Raw genomic sequence first — 26673 nt, forward strand, 5'->3', positions numbered from 1 at the left:
CAGTCTCTCAGGCAGATGATCAGGATCAGCATCAACAATGACATCTTACTGATAGGACGCACCTGTGGTATGACTGATGCGAATGGTACTCGACAGAAAACAGATCTACAGACTTCATTCCCAAAACATACTGCCCATGTCCCACCATGAGAAAAACATCAAACTCCGTTAGAGGGGCATGCTATACTATACATGCCCAATACTCTGTCAACTTGTCAAGGTCAACCAGAAAGAAAGTTGAGCCACAGTCACGGCCAAGAAGAGACTAAGGAGATATGACTAAATGCATATGGTAACCTGGATGGGCCCTTGGAACAGAAAAAGAAAATCAGGTTAAAAACTACAAAAATAGCAATTAATATGGAACTCAGTTAATGATATCAACATTGGTTTGTTAATTGTTGATCAATGTATCATACTAACATAAATGTTAATAACAGGGGAAACTGGGTGTCAAGTATATGGGAGCTCTCATACTATGTTTACAACTATTCTGTAGATCTAAAACTCTTTAAAAGCCTATTTGAAATTATAACTGAATTTTTAAAAATTTAATTGATTATGAGACCGATGCGTGGCCTGCTGCACTAAGAGGGCACTGCTATTCAACACAGTACTGGAGGTCCTAGCCACAGCAATCAGACAAACAAAGGAAATAAAAGGCATCCAAATAGGAAGAGAAGAGATAAAACTGTCACTGTAGGCAGATGACATGATACTAGATACAGAAAACCCTAAGGACTCAACCCAAAATCTACTTGAACTGATCAACAAATTCAGCAAAGTAGCAGAAGATTAACATTCAGAAATCAGTAGCATTTCCGTATACTAACAATGAAACTTTAGAAAAGGAATACAAAAACACAATACCTTTTAAAATTGCACCCCAAAAAATCAAATACCTGGGAATACACCTGACCAAGGAGGCAAAGGACCTAAATGCCAAGAACTATAAAGCATTAATCAAGGAAATTAAAGAAGATGTAAAGAACTGGAAGGATATTCCATGCTCCTGGGTGGAAAAAATTAATATTGTAAAAATGGCCATACTACCCAAAGCAATCTACACATTCAATGCAATCCCTATCAAATTACCCAGGACATTTTTCACAGAACTAGAACAAACAATCCAAAAATTTATATGCAACCACAAAAGACTCAGAATTGCTGAAGCAATCCTGAGAAACAAAAACCAAGCAGGAGGCATCACTCTCCCAGACCTCAAGCAATATTACAAAGCCACAGTCATCAAGACAGTGTGGTACTGGTACCAAAACAGACACACAGACCAATGCAACAGAATAGAGAACTCAGAAATAAACCCAGACACCTACAATCAATTAAACTTTGACAAAGGAGGCAAGAACATAACATGGGGAAAAGACATCTATTCAGCAAAAATTGCTGAGAAACCTGGACAGCTGCATGCAAATGAATGAAACTAGAACATACCCTCACACCATGCACGAAAATAAACTCAAAATGGCTGAAAGATTTAAGTATAAGACAAGACACCATCAAATTCCCGGAAGAGAACATAGGCAAAATATTCTCTGACATCAACCTTATGAATATTTTCTCGGGTCAGTGTGCCAAAGCAACAGAAATAAAAGCAAAAATAAACCAATGGGACCTAATCAAACCAACAAGCTTTTGCACAACAAAGGAAACTAGAAAGAAAAAAAGACAACTTACAGAATGGGAGAAAATAGTTTCAAGTGATGCAAATGACAAGAGCTTAATCTCTAGAACATACAAACAACTTACATAACTCAACAGCGAAAAAGCCAACAACACAATTGAAAAATGGGCAAAGGACCTGAAGAGATATTTCTCCAAGGAAGATATACAGATGGCCAACAAGCACTTGAAACAATGCTTAACATCACTGATTATTAGAGAAATGCATATCAAAACTACCATGAGATACCACTTCACACCAGTCAGAATGGCCATCATTAATAAGTCCACAAGTAACAAATGCTGGAGGGGGTATGGGGAAAACGGAACCGTCCTGCACTGTTGGTGGGAATGTAGGCTGGTACAACCACTATGGAGATCAGAATGGAGGTATCTTAGAAAACTACACATAGAACTACCATATGACCCAGCAATCCCACTCTTGGGCATATATCTGGACAAAACTTTCCTTAAAAAAGACACATGCATCCACATGTTCATGGCAGGTCTAATCACAACAGCCAAGACATGGAATCAACCCAAATGTCCACTGATAGATGACTGGATTAGGAAGATGTGGTATATACACACAATGGAATACTATTCAGGAATAAAAGAAAACAAAACCACGCCATTTGCAGCAACATGGATGGAACCAGAGACTCTCGTTCTGAGTGAAGTAAGTCAGAAAGAGAAAGACAAATACCATATGATATCACTTATATATGGAATCTAATATATAGCACAAAGGAACCTTTCCACAGAAAAGAAAATCATGGGCTTGGAGAATGGACTTGTGGTTGCCAAGGAGGAAGGGGAGGGAGTAGGAGGGACTGGGAGCTTGGGGTAAATAGATGCAGAATGTTGCCTCTGGGATGGATTAGCAACGGGATCCTGCTGTGTAGCACTGGGAACTCTGTCTAGCCACTTATGATGAAACACGTAATGTGAGAAAAAAGAATGTATACATGCATGTGTAACTGGGTCACCAGGCTGTACAGTAGAAAAAAATATAAATAAAAAAAATTAATTGAAGCAGAGCTGATTTACAATGGTGTGTTAGTTTCAGGTGTTCAGCAAAGTGATATGTATTTTTTCAGATTATTTTCCCTTATAGGTTATTACAAAATATTGAGTATAGTTCCATGTGCTATACAGTAGGTCCTTGTTGGTTATCTATTTCATATATAGTAGTATGTATTTGTTAATCCCAAACTCCTAATTTATCTCTCCCTCCCTCCTTCCCCTTTGGTAACCATAAGTTAGTTTTCTATGTCTGTGAGTCTATTCCTGTTTTGTAAATAAGTTCTGTTTATCATTTTTTTAGATTCCATATATAAATGATGTCACATGATATTTGTCCTTCTCTGGTTTACTTAGCATGATAATCTCTAGATCCATGCATGTTGCTGCAAATAGCATTATTTCATTCTTATTTATGGATTAGTGAAATTCCATTATATATATATATATATATATATATGTACCATATCTTTGTCTATTCCTCTGTCAATAGGCATTTAGATTGCTTCCATGTCTTGGCTATTGTAAATAGTGCTCTGTAAAGCCTGTGGTACAAGTATCTTTTCAAATTATGGTTTTCTCTGGATAAATGCCCAGGAGTGGGATTGCAGGATCATATGCAACTCTATTTTTTAGTTTTTTAAGGAAGCTCCATACTATTCTCCATAGTGGCTGTACCAGTTTATATTCCCACCAACAGAGTAGGAAGGTTCCAACTGATTTGAAAGGACAAACCTTTAGATAATTTACAGAATACTCCCAACCCTTAATAATCTAGAAGAAATTTTTCTCAGATCCCAGTGACAGAAGTTCCTCTCCTGAGTTAGTTAAGTTCCTCTCCTTAGTTAAGTTCCTCTTATATATTCATGCAGTCAATCTCGATTGTTTTCTCACCTTTTTTTTTAGCCACTAGGAAGTGTAGAAACAAATCTATTAGTAATTATGAAGAACCATACTTTTTTATGAAGCTCTTGGCTTCACCCTTAGTTATTCTATTAATATGTTCACTCCATTGTGATTTTTAAAGTATTTTTATCACTGTTTTTATCTTCTCCTAGTACCAGTCACTTCAAATCTCTTTAGAGGAAAGGATTTATAAATATGAATAAGATTTTGTCTGATTGTACACAATTTTATTATTCTAATTTCTGACTTCCCATTTCTCATGTTACCAAAACTCTGGACTGTTATTCACTAAAGGCTAGGACGTGGCAAATTCCTAAAACACTGAACTTCAGTTCTTGAATTGCAAAACAGTGACAGCACCATGTGCTTTAACTGATGGTCAGGAGGACTAATGGGGTTCACATTTACTAAAATGCTAGCAAAGGTATAGAGAATGCCCTCAACAAATGACTGTTGCTGTTATTACATAAATTATTATATTAACGAAAATGGCAATGATTATTTTTATCAACGTAATGAAAAAAAAATGGAACTGAATTACAAATTAACCATAGGCCAAAGGGGTGATTTTCTTTTTCTTTTAATAATGTTTTTCTTTTCCCCATTATAGCTAGTTTACAGTGTTCTGTCAATTTTCTATTACACAGCAAGGTGACACAGTCACACATACATGTATACATTCTTTTTTCTCACAAGAGTAGCTATCCTATTTTGGAGTATAAGAACAATAAATAAAGGGGAGGGTGATCAGGAGAGTAAATCAGATAAGAGGAGGAGGAGGAAGACTTCTTACACATTGTCACTGCCAAAAACAAGTCTGAAGACTTAAGACAAGGTGAAATCTGATCACTTTTCAGCCATGACTCCACTAGAATAATAAAATGAAAAATAGAAAGGGGGAAAAAAAAAATACCTCCTAGCTTTTCTGGCATCCATTTCCCCAAAGCCTCCCAAAACAATCACAATAAGAGCCAAATAAACACCAAACTTGAACCGCTCCTTGGCGCAGAGGATGCCAAGTTCATGTTCCACTGCCCAGATTTTTTTTGGCATTGGCGCATTCAGACTCAGACCTTCCTTTTCCTTATTCTAGAAGATGGGACAGATGGGCTGGGGGTGGGGGGAGGTCATTAAAAGAACTGTGAGTTGTTTACATACTATGTGCTACACATTTTCTCCACAGCACCTGTAACCCTGGGGACAACCAGATGAGGACCTGGGCTTGGGTGAGGTTGGGGGCGAGGAAAGGTAATTTACTCCAGAACTGCAGATAGTACACAGCAGAGTCACTGAACCCAGGTCAGTCTGACTACAAGGACTTCCTGCTTTCCATGACGACAGAAACGCGGTGCAAAGACTCCTTGTCAAAATCCATAGAGAAAGGAAATGAAATAGCTAAGTTTTGCAAAAAGTTTCTCAGCATTGTGTTGAGAAATTTTCCGTCACCTCCCTCAGTCAGTCTATACAATAACCCCATGGGGCAATTACTCTCTCTTCCCTGTTATATTCAATCAAGAGAGATGATGATGATGATGCAGGTTGAAATGAGAAGAGAGAGAGAACGAAGAGACTGAGGAAACAACAGGAAAGAAAGACAGGTAAGTGGCCCAGGGAGAGGGCAACCATCTTTATCAGAGGAAATTGGTGCCTGGTGCCCAAGGTCCACAGGCTCTGCCCTAGAGAAGAGGGAAGCTGGTGGGGAGGCCTCTGGAAGGTGCTGACCAGTATGGCAAGGGCAGGGGAGGGGACTGCAAATTCCTACTAAGGAAAGGAGAATGACTCATTGAGTGCCACAGCCAATAAAGAAAAGATGGCAGGGCTGCTGAATAGCACAGGTAACTATATCTAGTTACTTGTGATGGGGAGGATAATGTAAGAAAAAGAATGTATGTACAGATACAGATACACACACACACACACACACACACGAATGACTGGGATACTTTGCTGCATAGCAGAGATTGACAGAACAGTGTAAATCAAGTATAATTAAAAAAAAAGAAAGGACAAAGTTATTAGAAAATTTTCAAAAAATGGCAGGGGTAACTGGACAGTTAATGAATCGCTGATGAGCATTAAACATTCTGCTTCCTCAGGATGTGAGCTTGTCATAGTGGGGATGGATGCCCCCAACCTTGTTCTGATTGGCCAACCAGAAGCTGTCCATTTAATTCACCCAATTCATTTCAGTTTTTATTTGTTTATTTATTTATTTATTGTCTTTTTAGGGCCGCACCTGTGGCATATGGAGGTTCCCAGGCTAGGGGTCTATTCAGAGCTAAAGCTGCCGGCCTACACCACCGCTCATGGCAACGCCAGACCCTTAACCCACTGAGTGAGGCCAGGGATCAAACCTGCAACCTCATGGTTCCTAGCTGGATTTGGTAACCACTAAGCCACAACAGGAACTCCCATTTGACCTTTTAAAACACTTCCTGAAAAAAAAGGACAGACCGAACTTCTTTGCAGAACAGATGCTAACTCACAGACATTGAAAAACTTACGGTCTCTGGAGGAGACAGTTTTGGGGGTGGGGGGATGTGCTTGGGTTGTGGGATGGAAATCCTGTGAAATTGGATTGTGATGATCATTATACAACTACAGATGTGATAAATTCACTGAGTAATAAAAAAATTTTTTTTTTAATTAAAATACTTCCAATCCTGGGGTCCTACTGTATAGCACAGGGAATTGCGTGTGATTGGGTCACTTTGCTGTACAGCAGAAACGGAAAAAATGTTGTAAATCAACTATACTTTAATTAAAAAAAAAAATTCTAATGGGAAAAAAGAGAAAAAAGAATATATATGTATAATTGAGCCACTTTGCTGTATACAGAAACAAATGCAACTTTGTAAATCAACTATACTTCAATAAAAAAAAAAAAAGAAAGAAAAAAAAAATCTTCCAATCCTTCACAGGTGTGGACCATCTTACAGTCACATCTTACTTTCATGTATATTCTGTTAGGCAATGTTGTCCCAACTTACTGACCAAACAACCGCCTGGGGGACTTGTTAAACAACTTTCCAGGTAAGGAGATTCTAATTCAGTAGGCTTAAAACTGGAAGTCTGGGGGTCCAGCGTTTGAACAAATGATCCAGGTGATTCCCATAATCAGGCTAGTTTGGAAAAAATGCTTAATAGGACTCTCCCAACAAGCTTGCAAGGCAGGTACCACGATCCCTGTTTATAGATAAGAAGAACGAGGTTCAAAAAGGGCAGGCCATGCCCAAGGCCACCAAATTCCTGATCACCAATTCACCAAATGGCGGAACGGAGGATAAGTCAGGTTGTACTCATGCCACTGCATTTAAAATTCTCTGAGCCAGAGCTAGCTTCAAACAGCCTGCTCCTTGGCATCAGATACTAGGAAGTGGGGGCATAGACTATCTGCCACCAGAAGAAAAGACCAGGGAGGACCTCAACGCCCTGGACTGATTAACACCCAAGGAAAAAGAGAAGGAAAAGTGAGGTCCTCCTTTATCTGTAGTTCTGCTTTTGGGTTCTCAGAGCTCGCAGGCCAATGGAGTGTTACAGATACTCATGCTTATTAGTGCTGCTTTGACTACAAGGTCCATTTGGCTAAAATAATCAAAACACTTCCTTCACTACTACACAGAGACAGGAAAATGAAACTAGAGAAAGGTCCTTCCAGAAATAACTCTAAATAACTAATATCACACCAAAAGAGGAACGTCCAGATGAGTTCTTCAGCCACACAGCTGCCTCTGCATTGATGATGACAATACAACGGTGACACATTGAACCTTCTGGGGTACAGTTCAGACTGCTCCTCCAGAGCCCTCTCCCTAGAGAGGGGTGAGTACCTCAAGTCTGCTGAGGCCAATTTTATATGTGATTGCATCCCCTCTACCCACTGGTGGGAGGGGAGGAAAAGCAACAAGATGAATGATGATGCTTATAAAACGCCCTCTGCCATCTCTTTTCTGGAAGCCCTGGCTGCTGAATGAGCTATCCCACTCTCGCCAACTGTCTGCAAGGAAAGTCCAAACACAAAATGAGACAGACAGGGAGAGGAGGACCCCCGTTCCCTGATTCTCAGTTCTCATGAGTTTAAATAAAAAGGAAAATGGCGAGGATTTCACCCTCTCTGAAAGAGCTGACTTTCAGATACATCTAACTATGTATAACTATGCAGGTTTATCTGTCCTCTGGGAAATGAGCCTCTTCCCCACATGCAATTCCAAATTGTGTTCAAGATGAGAGGACCTCACCCTGCCCCACTGGCCCACCTGTGGGCATCCCCTGAGACCTGAGGTCAAGATAACACCAGATTCACATGCTGTGACAGTTCCTGTCCAACCTGTCCCTATATATGCACGTCCACGCACAAATCCACTCTGTTTATTACAGGAGCTGCAAGCAATGCAGTGAGTACTTTTTAAAACTATACTGTGTAGCACATAACGTATATCACTCATAATGTATTGAAAAATATTGTTGACTTTAACATACAGTCCTCTATACTCTGGCATGATTCATGTATGTTTTTATAAAAAGCAAAATAGTTTCATAACCTAGTGAAAGTAAAAATCAGCTTCCTTGGAAAACCTATCTCTTGCCTTAATTTTAGAGGCCAAAAAAAAAAAAGTTCCTTTTATTCCCCAAGTAAAAAGTGTCTTTGAAAAAAAAGTCACATTTCATGATGAACTAGGTACGTCTCCTTTAAATGTGTCCAATTTTAATGAATGGTCTTCACCTTGGATACCCACATTCCAGGCCTCTTAGGAACCACGGTGTTTGGGCATGTGCAGTGGAGGTGGAAGATAGATTCAAGATGTTTCAAGTATGCAAAATCGCATGCAGATGTACAAACAGTACGTCCAGTCAAAGTGAGTTAAGAAAGCAATATATATACATACACCCGAGAATGGATGAACACAAATAAAATCCAACTTGTAATTAACATACCGTGCTGGGACACCTGTTGCCTTCCACGATAAGAAGTCTGGGAGATCAAAGAAATGTCCCGCCTTATCCCAGCAAGTCTCTCTCAAGTTCTGCCAAATTAAATATATATTAGAATCAATTACAGGCTATTTTTTTTTTCCTCTCCCTCTCCTCTTTCAATAATGCTTCAAATTTTTCAAAACAAAAGCACAGCCAACAATGCCCAATAAAACATCTGTTCATGGACTGGGAAGAGGGGATGATATAAAAGCAGTATTATACTAAAAGGAAAAATTGGCCATTATTGATCCTTCCAAAAACAGTGATAATTTCCCTTTTATTCCTCTCTGCCAACCTGGAGCTGGAGGAAGCACACTCAGCGAGGGATGTAATCCATCTTCCCACTGAAGGGCAAGAGGATATGCTTCAAGACATATAAGATTTCGAAGTTGAACAGCTGTGAACTGGGGGAGAAAAACCACACTGAGAAATTACCTGATAAAATGCAATGTGTCCTGTCATGAAAAAGTCTCTGTGTGCCAACTGGTTCCAAAGGCAAGGGGAATGCCAGTCCCTGCCCACAAAGAACTTCTATTCTAAGCCGGAGAGAATGGCAGGGAATCAAGCTATACTTATACATGTTTTGAAACATTTGTTTCTTCCACTTTCTTCCACCCAGCCAATGGTGTCAGATTTTTTTTTTTTTTTCTTGTCACTGGGCTTTTTCTTTCCTCTACCACCTCTGTCTGGAACACTCTTCTTCACCCACCATTCTGTTCCTTCCCAGGGTCCACACTGCCCTGCCCCCTTTGGTAAACTTGATCTTCCCTTCCCTGGGAAGGTCTTCCAGGGTCTCCTACTCAGGTGAGGTCTGGCTATTATACAATCCATATCACTCCACAAGTACCTGCCTCATGTCTTTCTCTCCTGCTAGACTGTAAGCTCTATGAGGTCAAGGACTGTGTCAGTTTCATGCACCACAATATTCCATGACTATCTCCCATCCTCCCCGACTCAGGACTGTACCCCTAGCTGTGGGGTAGAAATGGCACGACTCCAGTCCCCTTACACATTTAACTGGACGAGGGGTGAACATCTGCCCTAATTGAGCCTCTCAGATTCCTTCTCCCAGGAATTTAGAATCAGGATCCAAATGGAGTCATTTAACTTCAGCCTATGAGTGGACTTAGGGTGACAAAAACTTGGAAACTGTGAAGTGACCATTTTTTGCCAGAGACCTGGTGAAGCAGAACTTCATAAAGAGAAGAGGAATGCAGACAGATGCCTTCTCCAGGCAACTCTCCATGTCCTGATTTCTTTTTGTTTTGTTTTGTTTTGTTTTGGGGCCACACCCACGGCATATGCAAGTTCCCAGGCTAGGGATCAAATCCGAGCTACAGCTGCCGGCCTGCGCCACAGCCACAGAAATGCCAGATCCAAGCCTCATCTATAATATACACCACAGCTCACGGCAACACCAGATCCTTAACCCATTGAGCAAGGCCAGGGATCAAACCAGTATCCCCATGGATACTAGTCAGGTTTATTACTGCTGAGCCACAAGGGGAACTCCTCCATGACCCGATTTCAATCATTCCCTCCCCAAGAGGCTGGAACAGCAAGGAATGTATCATAAGAACAAGGGTACCTTTGGGAACCTAAAGGCAACAAGGCAGAAGTTTCAAAAGAGACATAGTTCAGTATCTGCTAGTGGGTGGCACATAGCAGGCACTCAATAAATATGTGTTGGACAACTGGACAAACTGCTCAGTTTTACCTTCCAACCTCCCCCGTATGAGGGGTGCTTCAGAGGTGACAAAGGGTTTCCACATGTCTTACCTCCTTAGAACAATACAAAAGTTATTACATCAATTTTACAGATGTACTACTGGCCTTTATCTACATTTGCCCTCCAGTTCCATGAGTTCTTCCTATTTTCCCCTTTCCTATCACTGCTATCTGAACACAGACACCTACGTACATCAAAGAAGCTGAGTATTAACCCAGAAGCAGGGTCCCGTTGAAACAAGAGTAACATCAAAAGGGGTTAGACGGAAAAGACAGTGTTAAGCCCATTCTCTGTCGCTGTTGTTATTTGTTTTAAATTCCTAAGCATTTGGGTGAGACCTTACATCTAGAAAGGGCTAAACTTTCCTTTGAACACTTGTACATCTTAAGGTTGGACAAAGCAGCACTTAACGTTGTCTACAGATGCCTGACACAGCTCTGAACTAGCAGTATCTCCATACACAAAGAGGTCCCAATCAGCAAATGGCAGCCTTTGAAACTATGAGTCAAACAACTAGTATGTCTTCTGGGTAGTCCCCCAAATCGCTTTCCATGTGCTTTGTGGTTTCGGTGATCAGTTCTCAGGGAGAAAAGCCTCATTCTAAAGACTCCAGAAATCCAAGGCCAATGAGAAATAAACCACGAAACCAATGCAGCAACAACCAGTGCCTCCAGCCAAGGCCAAGCTGTCCTCCTCAACTCCGAAAACAACTGCTTCTGTTAGATCTTGTGTACGGCCACTAAAGACCCTGCAGAATGAGAGCTTTCAGCCTGGAGCCTTGCGGACAGCCGCTGCCGCAGACAATGGAACCCGGGCAGAATATCTCGAAGAGAACTGCAGGCTTCCTGCCAGAAAGAGACACGCTGGGGGCAGGAGGTGCAAGGCAGCCAGGCAGCGTCATCTTTTCTTGAGACAACGCTGGCTTCACTGAGCCGAGGCGCGACCTCTCCACAGGATGAGAAACTTGCGAGGAGTGTTTCCCTAAGGATGCACAGGGTCTCTGGGGAGAAGACAGCAGCAGTGTGTACCCTCTGCCTTCCCCACAAAAGCAAAGTCTGAAGCTTGGCCAGCAGAGGGAAGTGGGGGAAGAGTTTGCCTGGACGAGTGGGACTTTTTCCAGGAGCCTGACCCCTTACTTGGAGATGCTGACACTACCTACGAGGTTCCCATGCTGTTCTGAAGTTGAGCTCCATGATTCACAAGTGCTTAGTCATCACATGCTAGATTGGCAAAGGGCCTATGAGCCCCCGTGGATGGATTTTTAATCCAGGGCCATGGGAAAATCTCTCCATCTCTCCCTCGCCCCAGAGAGGACAACCACAGCCAAGGGCCTCGATGTTACTGAATTAATCTACCCTTGGAACCACTGGGCCTGCATCAGACACGGTGATTCTCTTCTTAGGTCCTTCCACAGCTTACAAGAGTGCCCTTCCACACCTCCTCTCCTTGGATTCTCAGGGCGGCAGTGGGGGACAGGTGCCTACAAAGGATGTAGAAACTTAGGTTTGAACGACAAGGTCATAGCCCAAAGTTGCACAGGGCTTCCCGCTCTAAGGTGACAGTTCCTTTGCCCAGGCCACATTCACCACCCGAAGGCTCCCAGATCTAGCAGAGCTGTGGGTTTTGGCCTTTTGGAAGCATCGTGATGGAAGCTTTTACCATTCTTTACAGAGAGAAAAACCAAAACAAAACAAAGCCCTCCCCAACATATTTTTTATTTTTATTTTTTTCCTAATATTAGAGCTCTCACTTTCAATCCGGGGCCACTCACTTAAGTTCTATGACCTTGATGACAACCTCCGGGCACAAATGGTGCACAGGTTACAGGAAACACAGAGCATGTCCCCAGCGCGTGCCAATGTCAGGCACACCTCACTGTGTGAGCACTGAATCGGATTCAAATGAGGAGCAGAGCTCTCTGTGCTGAAGGAGCAAAGTCTATGTCCCAGTTACCAAGCAACTAACAAAAACTAGTCTTTTCAAGAAAGAAGAAAGAAAAAAAAAAAAGAGAGAGGGAGAGAAATCAGCAGTGATTGGGGTGTGTGACTTGGCAATAGAAGCTCCCGCATTCCAATAACAATCCTTTGAGCTAAGCGATCCCTCAGGCTTGAAAGCAACCAAAGAGAACAACTCTTTTTTTATAAAATCATCTATTACTTCATAAAACCACAGCCTTTCTTGGGAGGTGGCTACCACTCAAAACACACACAGCTGCAGGGCTCAGCAGAGGGCGGAGATGGAGTAATAGATCCAAGATTCAGGGCCAGGCAGCAGCCAGCCCACCAGGCTGGGGCACAGAGCTGGAACCCTCTTCCATGCCTTCTCTCTGTCCTGTCCAGGGGGGGGTGAGGTCTCCGCTGGCTTCCAGATCCCAAGGGAACCTGGAGGGGGGTGTTGGGGTGAGGAGTGGAAGATGAAGCAGACACTGCAAAGTATATTGGGAGACGCCAGGCTCTAGGAACAGCATGAGAAAGTAGGGGCTGGCCAATTAAAAAAGGCTCATCTAAGTGTTTTGCTATGACTTGCAAAGGGAAGCTATTGGGCTCCCTGCTATGTGCAGTGAATGAAACGGAGGAATAAGGCTCCCTAATTCTCCTCCCACTAAGTGATCCTGCCAGAACATCCCAAATACTCACGATGTTGTTTTCCAGCACAACCACCCAACAAAAAGCAAAACTTGACCCTCACGCCACTTGGGACTGTGAATCAGGGCACAGGCTGATAACCCGGAGAGGAAAGATATTTCAGGAAGAAACTCAATCCTCAAGCTCACTCTTTGGGGAAAAGAAAAAAAAAAATGCTGAAAAACATGTTCATAATCCCCAACCCGAAAATTCCCAGAATGAATGAAACAATTGTGTTTCAAACTCTCATACACAGAGAAAGAGACCAAACGCTGGAGATACTTCAAGTCAGACAGATATGCTGAGAGCTTTCTGCGACCAGAGGCATCGCTCTAAAAACTTAGGGTGACATCTCTTTGCTTAAAGTGGTCCTGCAGTTCTTCGTGGCCCAGAATCACATTTTATCTGCTTGACATGGCTCACAGGACACTTGACAACCTAGCTCCAACTTGGCCATGACTTTTATGAATTCTTCTGGGCTCACTGCCCTTCACCCCTCTCTTAGCCACTCCCCACCCTGATCTCACCTCATTTCATTCCCTTCCCCAAACACACTGTACTTCTTCATATTTTCCTGCCCCTGTTGAGGTCTCTACTTTGACTGTTTTCCCATCTTCTCTCATGATCAAACATCTACCTTTGATTCAAATGCAGCTCAAATGTCACCCTTCCCCCCCATCTCTTGCTGTGTCCTAGCTATATATTCACACACTTAAATCCATCTCAAAAAGACAAATTCCTGTAGGGCAAAAGCCAGCTAACGCGTGGAAAAAAAAAAAAAAACGAAAAGTTTCAGGAGGTACAAAGAAATTTAAAGTCAGACACTTCTATGATGAAATTACAACAACGCTGGAGAAAGACATGTGCAAAGGAAATGGTAATTAATAAGATGATGTATGACAATAATGTAATGAGCCTGATAGCAAGGTTTGGTGAGTCAGCCTCATAACTTTATCATAATATTTTGTGTGTGTGGCCATATATCTGCCTCTAATGAGTAATCACAGAGTTCAGAAGAGGAAAGGGGCTTTGAGGCCAGGGTGACTAAAAAAGACTTCATGGGGGGATAGATTTGAGCTGAAGTCTAAAGGTCCAGCAGAATAAATGCTTATGCTACTGCTGAGAACAACTTCCAAGAAACAAAACTCTGAAATGCTAAGGTAGATCACCCCCCTGAGAGGAGGACTGAACTTCACAGAATTTATTTGCAAAAAGAAATAATTCCATTTTGTGTGTGTGTGTGTGTGTGTGTGTGTGTGTGTGTGTGTGTTTCCCCATTTTTGGCTGCCCCGTGGCATATGGAGCTCCTGGGCCGTGGATCAGATCCAAGCCACAGTCACAACCTAAGCAGCAGATGTGGCAATGCTGGATCCTTAACCCACTGTGCTGGACTGGGGATCAAACCCGAATCCCAGCGTTCCGAAGATGCCGCTGATCTCTGTGCAACACAGTGGGAGCTCCCCACTGTACATTAAATTATTTAATTTTCAAGAACTGGATACGTATATGCATCTTCCTCCCTCCAGCTCCCCTAAAGCCCTACTGTTGTGCAGAAAGGTCAATTTATAATCCACACTGCAGCTGATTTCCCAACCGTAAAAATGTTATCATTTGTGTGAAAACTGATCCTATTCTCCAAAGCAGGCTTTGTCCAGGAATGTGATACCATGACATGCATTAGGAAAACAAGGCTTTGGTATGTGGGCTCTAAGAACTCTGGAGTCAGGCAGACCTGAGTCTGATTATTGTCCTCATCAATTCCCAGCTGTGTAGCTTTAGGCAAGTTAATTTCTCTAAGCCCCTGTTTCCTCAAATGCCACGTTACTAGCATCAACCTCAAAGGATGTTGTGAGGGTTAAATGAAATAAGGTGGAGTGTCTGATAAGTCAACGTGGCTCACTCTAATTATTGCTGCAGAGCTTCATGTGTTTCAAAGTGCTTTGACATGCATGATCTCATCTGATCTGTACAATTCTTCAAGGCGAGGAAGGCAAGAAGTTATAAACCTCACCTTGCAGATGAAGAAACTAAAATCCATAAAGGGATAACAACTGTTCCAAGGATACCCATCAAATAAATGCAAAGACAGACTAACATGTAGATTTCTTATGCCCAGCCCATTACTAGTTCAGGGCTCCGCATCCCTAAAGTACAGTAAAATAGAGGAGGAGGAATGGAGAAGGATGCCATGGTGAGTTAGAAAACACAGTTACTAGAAGGTGGAATTGTCTCTGGAAGGAAGGGTCCTAAGAGAAGAGAAGGCTTTGGAATGGGTGGGGTCTTACAACAGACACGAGATAAAAGTAGAAGATCTGGACAAACAGAGTGAGGAGGTCTTCTGAACCACCTCCTTCTCCTGGACTCCTCCATGCCCTTCTTCTAATCCTTCCTTTTCTGTCTCCTTTCCAAGCTCCTTTTCCTTAGTTTCCATTTATTTTTTGACTCATTGAATTTTATTACATTTATAGTTGCAAAATGATCACCACAACCCAATTTTATAGCATTTCCATCCCAAAACACCAGCCCATACCCCCAGCCCCCAACCTTTGGAAACTGTAAGTTTTTCAAAGTCTGTGAGTCAGGATCTGTTCTGCAAAAAAGTTATGTCTTTTTTTTTTTTTGGATTCCATATGTAAGTTATAGCATATGATGCTGGTGTCTGTCTAACTTCACTTAGCGTAATAATTTATAGGTCCATCATATTGCTGCAAATGCTGGTATTTCGTTCCTTTTAATGTCTGAGTAATATTCCATTGTGCACCACATCTTCTTTATCCACTCCTTTGTCGATGGACATTTAGGTTGTTTCCATGTCTTAGCTACTGTATATACTGCTGCAACAAACACTGGAGTACATCTATCTTTTCCAATCATGGTTTTCTCTGGACAGATGCCCTGGCATGGGATGGCTGGATCAAATGGTAATTCTATTTTTAGTTTTCTGAGGAATCTCCATACTGTTTTCCAGAGGGGTTGCAACAATTTACATTCCCACCAACAGTGTAATAGGGTTCCCTTTTCTCCACACCCTCTCTAGCATTTATTGTTTGTAGACTTTTTGATGACGGCATTCTGGCCAGTGTAAAGGGACACCTCATAGTAGTTTTGATTTGCATTTCTCTGATAATTAGTCATGTTGAATATGTTCTTTTTTTGTGTTTTTTGGCCATCTGTATGTCTTCTTTGGAGAATTATCTGTTTAGGAGTCCCACCCATTTTTTGATGGGGCTGTTTGTTTTTTTGGTATTGAGCTGTAGGAGGTAGTTGTAAATTTTGGAGATTAATCCCTTGTCAGTTGCTTCATTTGCAAATATTTTCTTCCATTCTGTGGGCTGTCTTTTCATTTTGTTTAGGGTTTCCTTTGCTGTGCAGAAACCTTTAAGTTTAATTATGTCCCATTCACTTATTTTTGTTTCTATTGTCATTACTCAAGGAGGTGGATCTGAGAAGACATTGCTGTGGTTTACGTTGGGGAGTGTTGAATGTTTTCCTCTAAGAGTTTTATAGTATCTGGTCTTATATTTAGGTCATTAATCCATTTTGAGTTTATTTTTGTGTATGCTGTTAGGAAGTGTTCTAATTGCATTCTTTTACATGTGGCTGTCCAGTTTTCCCAACACCACTGATTGAAGGGACTCTCTTTTCTCCATTCTTGCCTCCTTTGTCATAGATTAGTTGACTGTAGGTGCACAGGTCTAATTCTGGGCTTTCTATCCTGTTCCACAGATCTGTATTTCTGTTTTTGTGCCAGTACCATATGGTTTTGATGACTGTAGCTTTATAGCATAGTCTGAAGTCAAGAAGCCTGATTCCCAGCTCCATTTTTCTTTCTCAGGATGGCTTTGGCTATTCTGGGTCTTCTGTGCTTCCAAACATACTTTAAAATATTTTGTTCCAGTTATGTGAAAAATGTCCTTGGTAATTTGATAGGGATTGAATTGAATCTGTAGACTGCCTTGGGTAGTATAGTCACTTTGATAGTATTGATTCTTCTAATCCAAGAGTATGGTATGTCTTTCCATTTTTTTGCATCGTCTTCAAATTCTTTCACCATCATTTTATAGTTTTCAGAGTACAGGTCTTTTTTGTCTCTTTAGGTAGGTTTATTCCTAAGTATTTTATTCTTTTTGATGTGATGATAAATGGGATTGTTTCCCTAATTTCTCTTTCTGATCTTTCATTGTTAGTATATAGAAATGAAGTCAATTTCTGTGTATTAATTTTGCATCCTGCAACTTTGCCAAATTGATTGGTGAGCTCTAACAGTTTTCTGATAGAGTCTTTAGGATTTTTCTAGGTATAGTATCATGTCATCTGCAAATAGTGATAGTTTTAGGTCTTCCTTTCCAATTTGGATTTCTTTTATTTCTTTTCTTCTCTGAATGCTGTGGCTAGGACTTCCAAAACTATGCTGAATAGCAGTGGCAAGAGCAGACATCTTTGTCTTTTTCCTGATCTCAACAGGAATTCTTTCAACTTTTCACCATTGAGAATAATGTCAGCTATAGGTTTGTCATATATGGCTTTTATTATGTTGAGGTAGGTCCCTCTATGGCCACCTGAAGGGTTTTTATCAGAAATGGGTGTTTGATTTTGTCAAAAGCTTTTTATGCATCTGTTGAGAGCATCATATGGTTTTTATTCTTCAGTCTGTTAATGTGGTGAATCACACTGACTGATTTGTGGATATTGAAGATTCATTGTATCCCTGGGATAAATCCCACTTGATCATGATGTACAATCCTTTTAATGTACTGTTGGATTTAGTTTGCTAGTATTTTGTTCATCAGTGATATTGGCCTGTAATTTTCCTTTTTTTTGTGGTATTTTGGGTTTTTTTTTTTTTGGCATTTTCTAGGGCCACACCCACGGCATATGGAAGTTCCCAGATTAGGGGTCTAATCGGAGCTGTAGCCGCCAGCCTACACCACAACCACAGCAATGCCAGATCCGAGCCGAGTCTGAGAACTACACCACAGCTCACAGCAATGCCGGATCCTTAGCCCACTGAGTGAAGCCAGTGATCAAACCCAAAACCTCATGGTTCCTAGTCGGATTTGTTAACTACTAAGTCATGACGGGAACTCCTTTTTGTCTAGTTTTGATCAGGTGATGGTGGCCTCATAGAATGAGTTTGGGAGTGTTCCTTCCTCTGTAATTTTCTGGAATAGATTCAGAAGGATAGGTGTTAGCTCTTCTCTAAATGTTTGATAGAATAGGCCTGTGAAGCCATCTGGTCCTGGACTCTTTTTTTGTTGCAGCTTTTTAATCACGGTTCCAATTTCAGTATTTGTGACTGCTCCATTCATCTTTTCTATTTCCCTTTAAATGCAGATGTTCTTGCCTCACCCAAATGCTCTTCTCACCATCTACACGCTGGGCAATTGCAATTATTCCCCAGGTTCCAACCAACTACAAGTCAAATAATGTGCCAGATCTCAGACTCCAAACTCTCTCAAGACATGTCTCCTGGGGCACTTCTGCACCTCGAACTCCACACGTTCAGAATGGAAGCTGCTGGTTTCTACAAACGTTTTCCTCCTCCTCGGTTTTCTATGTCAGGTGATTCAGTTACCCAAGGAGTCATCTTCTCCTCCTTCTCCCTCATTGCTTCATCCAATCAATCTTCTAATTTAAACTCTCAATTAACCCACGAAGAGGTTCCCACCACTTCACCTCCTGTATTAGTTAGGGTTCTCCTGAGACACAGAATCAATAGAAGATTGTGTATATATATATATATATATATGTATGTGTATATATATTATATATGTGTCTACACACATATATGGCCAATACATACATATTATATATCATATATTAAAAACCTCATGTGTATTTTATATATATATATACACATATATATCTCCTGTTCATATATGTGAAATCTATGTACATCTGTATATCTCTTTACATATATGTACATATGTATATATGTTAGTTAGTTTACTTATTAATTATAAGGATTGGCTCACACAATTATGGAAGCTAAGAAGCCCCAAGATCTGCAGTCGGCAAGCTGCAGACCCAGGAGCTCCAGTATGAATCCAAAGGCCCGAGAAGCAGGCAAAGTGATGATGTAATTTCTAATCTGAAAGTCAACAGGCTCAAGAGGCAAGAAGAGCCGATATCTCAGTCAAAGGCAGGAAAAGACCCATGTCCCAGCTCTAAGCAGTCAGGTAGGAGAAATTCCCTCTTAGCCTTTTTATTCTGTATTCAAATGATTAGATGGGGCCCACCCACACGAGGGAGGGCAATCTGTTTTACTCAGTTGACCAATTCAAATACTAACCTCACCCAGAAAGGCCCTCATTGACACGCTGAGAATAATGTTTGACCAAATGTCACCCTGTGGCCCAGTCCAGCTGACACGTAAAATTACCCAGCACACTACATCTTCACTATGCTATTTTCAGTCAACCGTGTTCTATCACCTGGCTTACTGCTATCCTATCTATGGTATAGCATGAAAGGGGCCACAGTTTTACTGTGTTTATGCCCTTTGCCATGTGTCTCTGAAGATCCTCCCACCAAGGGGTGAATCTGTTTCTCTAGCATTTGAATTGTGGCTGCGCTTAGGACCTGGTTTGACCAATGCAACGAAGCAGAAGCACCTCTGTGCTACTTCTGACCTGGGGTCTCAAAGACCTTGCTTTTGTCTTTTGTCCTCTTGGAATCCAAAGCTGCCATGTAAGGCACTCAGGTTGACCTGCTGGAGGATCAAGAACAAACCACCTCGGCCAAGGCTACACAAATTCAAGAGAGCCGAGCAAGGCCCAGATCAGCAAACCCTACCCCGTAATTCTCAGGAGACTCCTGAAGGAATTCAGCAGAGACCAGAAGGTCCATTTAGCTTAGTCCATTCCAAATTAGCAACCTGCATAGTTCTGAGGTAAATAAAGGGTTGCTTTTTCACTCCGTTAAGTGTTGAGGTGATTTGTTACATCCTGACACTCTTTCAACTGTTAACTGCCTTCAATTCCCACCCTCTCTAAGGCCAATTAGAATACAATGGCTCATTTAAAATGTATCTTTGATTACAGAAATCACCCATCCATTCCTTTATTCAGTAAATATTTATCTGGTATCCTTTACATGTCAGGTAGTGTGCTCAGTGTTAGGGAAACAAGAGTAAACAACAGACACAGCCTCCACCCGCAGGGAGCTTTTAATCTAGTAAGCTTTGTACCCTTCCAAGTTTTCTACCTTTGGAGTTAAAAACTAAATTCATTAACATGGCATGTACAAGCCATGTCTTACTGCCAGCGTCATTTCTGATCACTCTGAGATACTACAGTAGAATCACCCATATACACTGTCCTTTTTCTCACCGTTCCATCTTTATTCAGAGTGTACCTTATTTGGATACCCTCCCTCTCACCCAGCCTACGTGTGCTCATCCTTTAGGACTCAAGTGTTACCCACCCCATGACATCATCTGACTTGCCCAACCTGAATAAGGTGCTCCTGTGCTAAGCCCCCATAACACTCAGTGAATAACCCCACCACGGCACCTCCCATCATCTGTTCAATTGTCAGTCGCTCTCTACAATGAAAACTCTAGTAAGAGCCAGGGATTGTGGTTTTGGTGTTTGCTTGTTTTGTTTTTTCTATTTCTCTATTCCTAGGACCTAGCATTTTATCTGAATCTATAAACGATGAAGAACATTAGCTGAATGAACAAATAAATGAATGAGCAGAGATGAGCAAGCAAAATAAGAGTCTGTGGAAAGGGAAATAAGGAATGAATGGATAAATGAATGAGGTTGTGAATAAGAACTGTCCCAGTTTCTCTTTTCTCATTCAAGTTAATGGCTTTTCACCATCTGTCTTAGGGGCAGAGACATATTCTAGCCAAGCCAGACTGCCAGGAAGATAAATTTCTCTTTTTGAGGTGAGCAGGTCCTTTGGAGAAGTTTCATTTTAATTGGAAAATGGATTCATACACTTCCTGGCTGGGACTCCTGGGTCAGTGCAGCACCACGCTGAATGGCGGCCAAGCACAATGAGGGGGGCCGAGGTGGGAAAAGTGCTATATCAAACGCCAAGTGCTCTGGGACATCTGAGGACAACCTTGTAGCAGTTCCAGGCTGGCTCGCAAAGATGGCCCCCCTCTTTCTTCCCCTGATATCCTTCAGTCCAAACCTTATCCCCAACGCATAAAGGATGGGGGTCCTTTACAGTTCCACCGGGCTTTTCTCATGAGCTTATCTGGGTGGGTGGGGGTGTGTGTGTGTCCTTTGTTCATTTATACCACCATCATTTCCTGCAGGGCATAGACAAGGTTCACACCTGAGAAATCCCTTCACTACTCCACTAGTAGATGAGAATTTCATCAACTCCTCTTCATAATGGATGCATAATGGTCCAACATCACAGAAAACACTCCTCTCTAAGGAACACTTGGGCATCTCTTGTGAAGGGTCCTTGTGGAGGGCACCAGCCTCTACAAGGTTTCTGCGACCTGGCTCCAGGCTTCCCTTTAGCCTCACCTCTCAATGCCTTCATCTTTCAGTACCACCACCCTCCACCCTGTCCCTGATTCTACCAACTGCCTGATGCAATGGCAATTCTAACAACGCAACTTGCTACTCCACGATGAGGTGACTTTGCACACTCCACCACCTCCTCTCCAGAGCCAGGCTGCAAGGGTGCACATCCTGGCTCTGATACCTCAGAGCTGTATGGCCTTGGGAAAGCTATTTGACTCGTCTTCACTTCGCAATTTCCCTGTGCTATAACAATTACAGAGGACAAGAGTACAACCTTCACCAGAGTTGTTGAGAGATTATTGTACAAGTGTAAGTGAAGTGTTCAGAACAATGTCTGGCTCATGGTAAGCACTTCTTAAAGGATTGTTCTTATTATTGGTTAGAATGCCAGTTTCACCATGTTTCCATCTTCAGGATGGAGCAAGGGTTTTGGAGAATGATACACTTTAGTTCTAACCTTGGTTCTCCTCTTTGGTAACTGCATTACTTCTGGCCAATGAGTCACCCAGTATCTCTGGGTCTCCCCTTATTCATTTACTGCAATGTTTAATGGAGTGTATTGTTAGCAGGATTCAGTTCAAGGGGGTTATGTATGTTACTACACTTAACTTGGCACATGCCTGGTAAAGTTTCCCCCACAGTTCTTACTCTTCTCAAATTATATGGGGCTTATCCATCTTCCCTTCCAGACTCAGGTCCTTTTAAGGAGAAGCCATAATTTACTCACCTGTATCCTGACAGTTAAAATAACAATTTCTTTTTTTAAGACTGAAGTACAGTTGATTTACAATGTTGTGTTAATTTCTGCTGCACAGCCAAGTGCCTCAGTTATACACGCCTCAGTTGTAACAGTTAAAACAGTTATTTCTTAAATGCAGTATTTATTGACTGTGCAATAGTCTGTCCATCAGTCCTGGTTTGTAGCCAAACGTGTGCCACATATGAAGGTAACCCTGGATGAAAAGCAGAAATATACTGGTCCTAATCCTTATGGCTAGATGGAGCAACAAGTCTGCCTGGGATGTAGGCAGGGATGTATAAACAGCATAGAATATTTTAAGTTTTAAAAATATCTGATTTATAAACTAAGGATGCTGCATGGTCATGAAAGAAAGGTGTTGTTGTGGGCAGGCAGCAGAGAAAAGGTATTACTTGGGAGGAAGTATCTGACCTTGGTGTGGAGGGAAGGCAAAGACTAAGGAAGGTGGGATGGAGGATAGTCCAGCTGGAATAACCGGCTGCACCAAAGTGCAAGGAGCAGCAGCAACAGCATCCTTGCTGAAACCCTGGAAAGGCAGCCTGAGAGACGGTGGTTGAAATGGAGTAAGAGCTGAATCTGAATTCACATTGGATGCTTGGGTCCAAAGAGAATGGGGGCCACCTTGAGTCCTGAGCAGGGGGTGGTTCGTGCATCTGACTTTAGGACCATTAGGACAGCAGCAACATGGTGAGGAGTCTGGAGGAGAGAAGAGACAGGAGGCAGAAGGACGGGATGCCATATACATTTCTGACACAGAAGGAAGAGAAAGAGCAGAGGGAAAGAAGGAAAGAAAGGAAACGTGAGGCAAAAGAAGATGAGTGAGAAAGAAAGCGAAACAAGAAAGACTAAGTAGAACAGGAGGAGGAAGGAGAAGAAAAAGACAAAGCAAAAGATGGACAGAGGGAGAAAGGAAAGATGGGGAGAAGAGAAATAACGGGTTAAACAGGAGAAGTGAGTGAGAGTGACGGAAAAACACAGCGAAACGGAAAAGATGTGTGGAAAACAAGAGAAGGACCCCGACAAGGTCCCCAACGAAGAGACAGAACGTGGAAAAGGAAGGGCAGAAGCCAGAGCCTCTCCTCTGGGTGAATGAAGTCATGGCTGATGTCACCGCCTCTGAGTCACACGCCCACCAAAGCGGAGGTGGAGGCGCCCTGCTGGGTGTTCTGTCCCACCCTCCTGGACAAGAGGGGTTCATTCCCTGCCCTGTGCTCCAGGGCACTGTCTAGTCTGGTCCTGAGGCAATTAAAATGAGGAGAGTTTCTCCTTGGGCTCAGGGAGGACACTGCAGCCTCTGGACGCTCCAAGCCTGTGGCCACTGAGTTCTCAGGTCCCAGGCCTTCAAGGTGGGAGAGTCAGAAGAGGTGTGACAAAGGCTTCTGGCTTTTCTCTGATTGGGCCTAAGGCTCCATCCCATGATGTCCAAAAAGGAAATTCCCCTGATTCCCTGAACATGCAAAAGGGGTTCAAAAGGTGCTTTTAGACTGACTCACAGAACCCCTTTCTCACATTCTAGAATCACACCACATTCTACCTGCAGCCTCATGGAGGGCTCCTTTCCCCAGACTGCCAAACCTCTCCCATGCCAGGCCATCCTCCCAGCCTGCCTTCTGCAAGCCCAGCCGACTGAGTGCTACCCCCATTGGCCCGCAGCCTACATGTCACCTCCTCCTGATTCCTCTCCCCTACCTGAGGTATATTTTCCAAAGGAATCTGAATTTCCATCTACTTATACAGCGCTGTGACTTTATTTCTGTCCCACTTCTGGAATATGAGCAGCTGGAAGACAGGGCCTCTGTTTGGTTTAATGCTATATTCCCAGTATTTAACCAAGTCCTTGGAATAAAAGAAACTTTCAATAAATATCTGCTGAGTGAATGAATGTTCTTGGTCAACTCTGGCAGGAGCTGATGGGTACCATACTAGCATTTTTAGACCTCTTCTGAAACGTGTACCCATCCTTAGAGCTATCACCCTGAGAATGTGGGTTGCTGAAGACAGTACCCTATAAGCTACTGATAAGAGAACAAGTGAAACTGCTCTGGAAACAGTTGCTTGGGGCATCTGAGGAGAGATTCACTCTCAACAACCCTCGGCCTGTGAGCTGCTGTGGAAAGGGCATAGGCCTGAGTTAGACTGAGTCAGATACCCAGCTCAGGCGTTCATGCAAACAGGAATAATACTATCCACTCCCCAAGTTACCCATCAAGATTAAGAACAGCTTAAAAGGAAAAAAGTGCTTACCCCCAAACAATACGGATTTTTCCCTTCTTAGCTTTTTTAACTGCATCGAGAGATAAGTATATGAAAAAGAGACCCCACTAACCTTTTTCCCAAAAAATCAATTTCTTCTGTCCTAATCATCTGAAAACACATTCCTACCACCAGCACGCTACAACTTACCAAATACCATTTGATATAAAATACTGCCATCAATACCATTCCCTACATAGGAAACTAAGACCCACTAAGTGAAATGAACTGTCCAAGATGATAAAGAGAGTAAGTGAACAGCCTAGGGTGAAATGCTGACCACTTGAACTCCAAACCCAATACTCCTTCATGGCTGTCCGGTTGCTGCTTCCCAGGACATGGGAGGTGCTCGATAAATACTTGCACAGTGATTCACTCTCTTTCTCAGGTCCACGGGCTGGTCTCTGACCCCTGGCCAAAGCCAGACCACACGGCCTCATGCCAGGACAACTGCAGCAGGCTTTACTCTGGTCCCGATTCTCTCCCCATCTATCTTAGGCTCACGGAATGCCAGTGCTGAGGGAGAACTCCAGGGGTCATGGAGAACAGCTGCTCCCAAATGCCAGACGCTGGACTGGTGCTCATCCATGAGCGATAATTTTCACTAATCAGTGGTGAATTATCCAAATAATATTAGAGAAGATGAAATCCTTCTTATTAAAAACATTATGAATAATTAATTGGCCACAAGGTCTTATGTCCCGATAGCTTGCTTTGCTTTCCTTGGGCAAGCTCCAAAACTCTAATACTCTCCAATACACACAGCATTACTGGCAGAAAACAGCTCTTTGTGCTATGGTTCAGACCTTTTTCTGAAGCCTTCAGGAGAGACAGAAGCTACAGAGGGCAGAGCCACTTACCCAGGCAGCTTCTTACTCCCTCCGACACTCCCTAGTCTTGCATTTTTGAGCCAGAGATACTGACTGTTGAGAAGCCAGGCTTACAGCAGCTTTTTCAAAGGGTGTGGGTTAGGTTCTTGATGAGGCTGCAGAGCTGAGATCAGACTTTCTTGATTACTGAGGTTGCTCCCAAGTTATGGTTGCTCCTAATCTATAGCCTTCTCCATACAGAAAGGATTCAGAGAGACATGGGTTTTGATGGGGATCCCTGGATCCCTTTATCATTCAACCAGCAGAGTGGACACAGCTTTATACACAGAGACCGGCCTCCACTGGGGTCTCAGCTGCAGAAGTACTGCCAGGAACTCCGGGTTCAGAAGAGGTAAGGAGCTAGTTGAATCATTTATTCATTTTTTCCAACTATAAACATTTCAGATGAATGCAAAGAGGAGAAAAAAGCCAGCTCTTTGGGAGGTAACTCAAATATTCTGGAGCACAGACCAAAGAGTAACGGGTTGGAGCTTATGGAGAGGAGGGAATCTTAGATTTCACCTAGTCTCAAGTATGATTCTTTAATTGTGAGTGTAATAGGATAACTTTTTATTCTAGAGATCATTTTTATCTTAAAACTTTATGTTAGACAAATATGTTACCAGGGATTTGAAATAAACCAAAAGAACTAGTTCTCTTTACCTAGGTAACTGATGTGTAGGGTAAGACAGAAGGACCTTGCCTGATGAAGACCGAAGTTGACCAGCTAACCTTTATAACTCCATCTTAAATCTATTTCCTAGAATTAGAAAGCCAGACTTTTGCATTCCAGCATTGTCAGAAGCAATGCAGAAGTCAGTCTGTGTGTGATAAATCTATCTAATGACCTCCATCCTCAGCTTCTTCATCTGCAACGTAATAACATCTAGCCTATGAGATTTTCAAAATAATTAAATGAGACAGCAGACTTAAAAGTGCACAGAGTATACTGAATAAATTCTGGTGTAGGTATTGATGATGTTTGTAGGTAGCAACCAAACAGAATTTAGTAAGTATCTCAGGTAATATTTCAAACTGCTTTCACAAGTGTAATCATGTCTCGCCTTATTCCAAACACTGCAAATGGACAGACAGGATGGACAGAAGGACAGATAGATGGGTACAGCCATGATAAACCAAGTAGAGTAAAATACTAATGGCAGAATCCATGTGACGATGGTTCTAAGTGTTCACAATTCTTTCCATTTTTCTGTATGTTTGACCATTTTGATAATAAAATGTTGGTAAAAATAGCTTTCACAGCCTCTTGCACTTGGTCCTAGGGGTTAGGGTTAGGGAGCCCCCTGAGATAAAGGATACTCCTATCTTCTTCCTTGCCTTCCTATCACCATCACAGGGCCTC

The 26673-nt window shown here is 42.3% G+C and overlaps 1 protein-coding gene across 12 annotated transcripts in view; it reads right to left on the reverse strand.

Moving 5' to 3' along the window:
• The window catches only part of FGGY (FGGY carbohydrate kinase domain containing), a 456020-nt gene that overhangs the window by 374247 nt on the left and 55100 nt on the right, over positions 1–26673 (reverse strand). For all 12 annotated transcript variants that reach the window (XM_047788880.1, XM_047788885.1, XM_047788882.1 and 9 more), the window contains one exon: positions 8545–8633. In XM_047788880.1, coding sequence (XP_047644836.1) covers positions 8545–8633 — 89 coding nt within the window. The remainder of the gene's footprint in view (positions 1–8544; positions 8634–26673) is intronic.

Source organism: Phacochoerus africanus, chromosome 8 (genome assembly GCF_016906955.1).
Source record: "Phacochoerus africanus isolate WHEZ1 chromosome 8, ROS_Pafr_v1, whole genome shotgun sequence".
Lineage (NCBI taxonomy): Eukaryota > Metazoa > Chordata > Mammalia > Artiodactyla > Suidae > Phacochoerus > Phacochoerus africanus.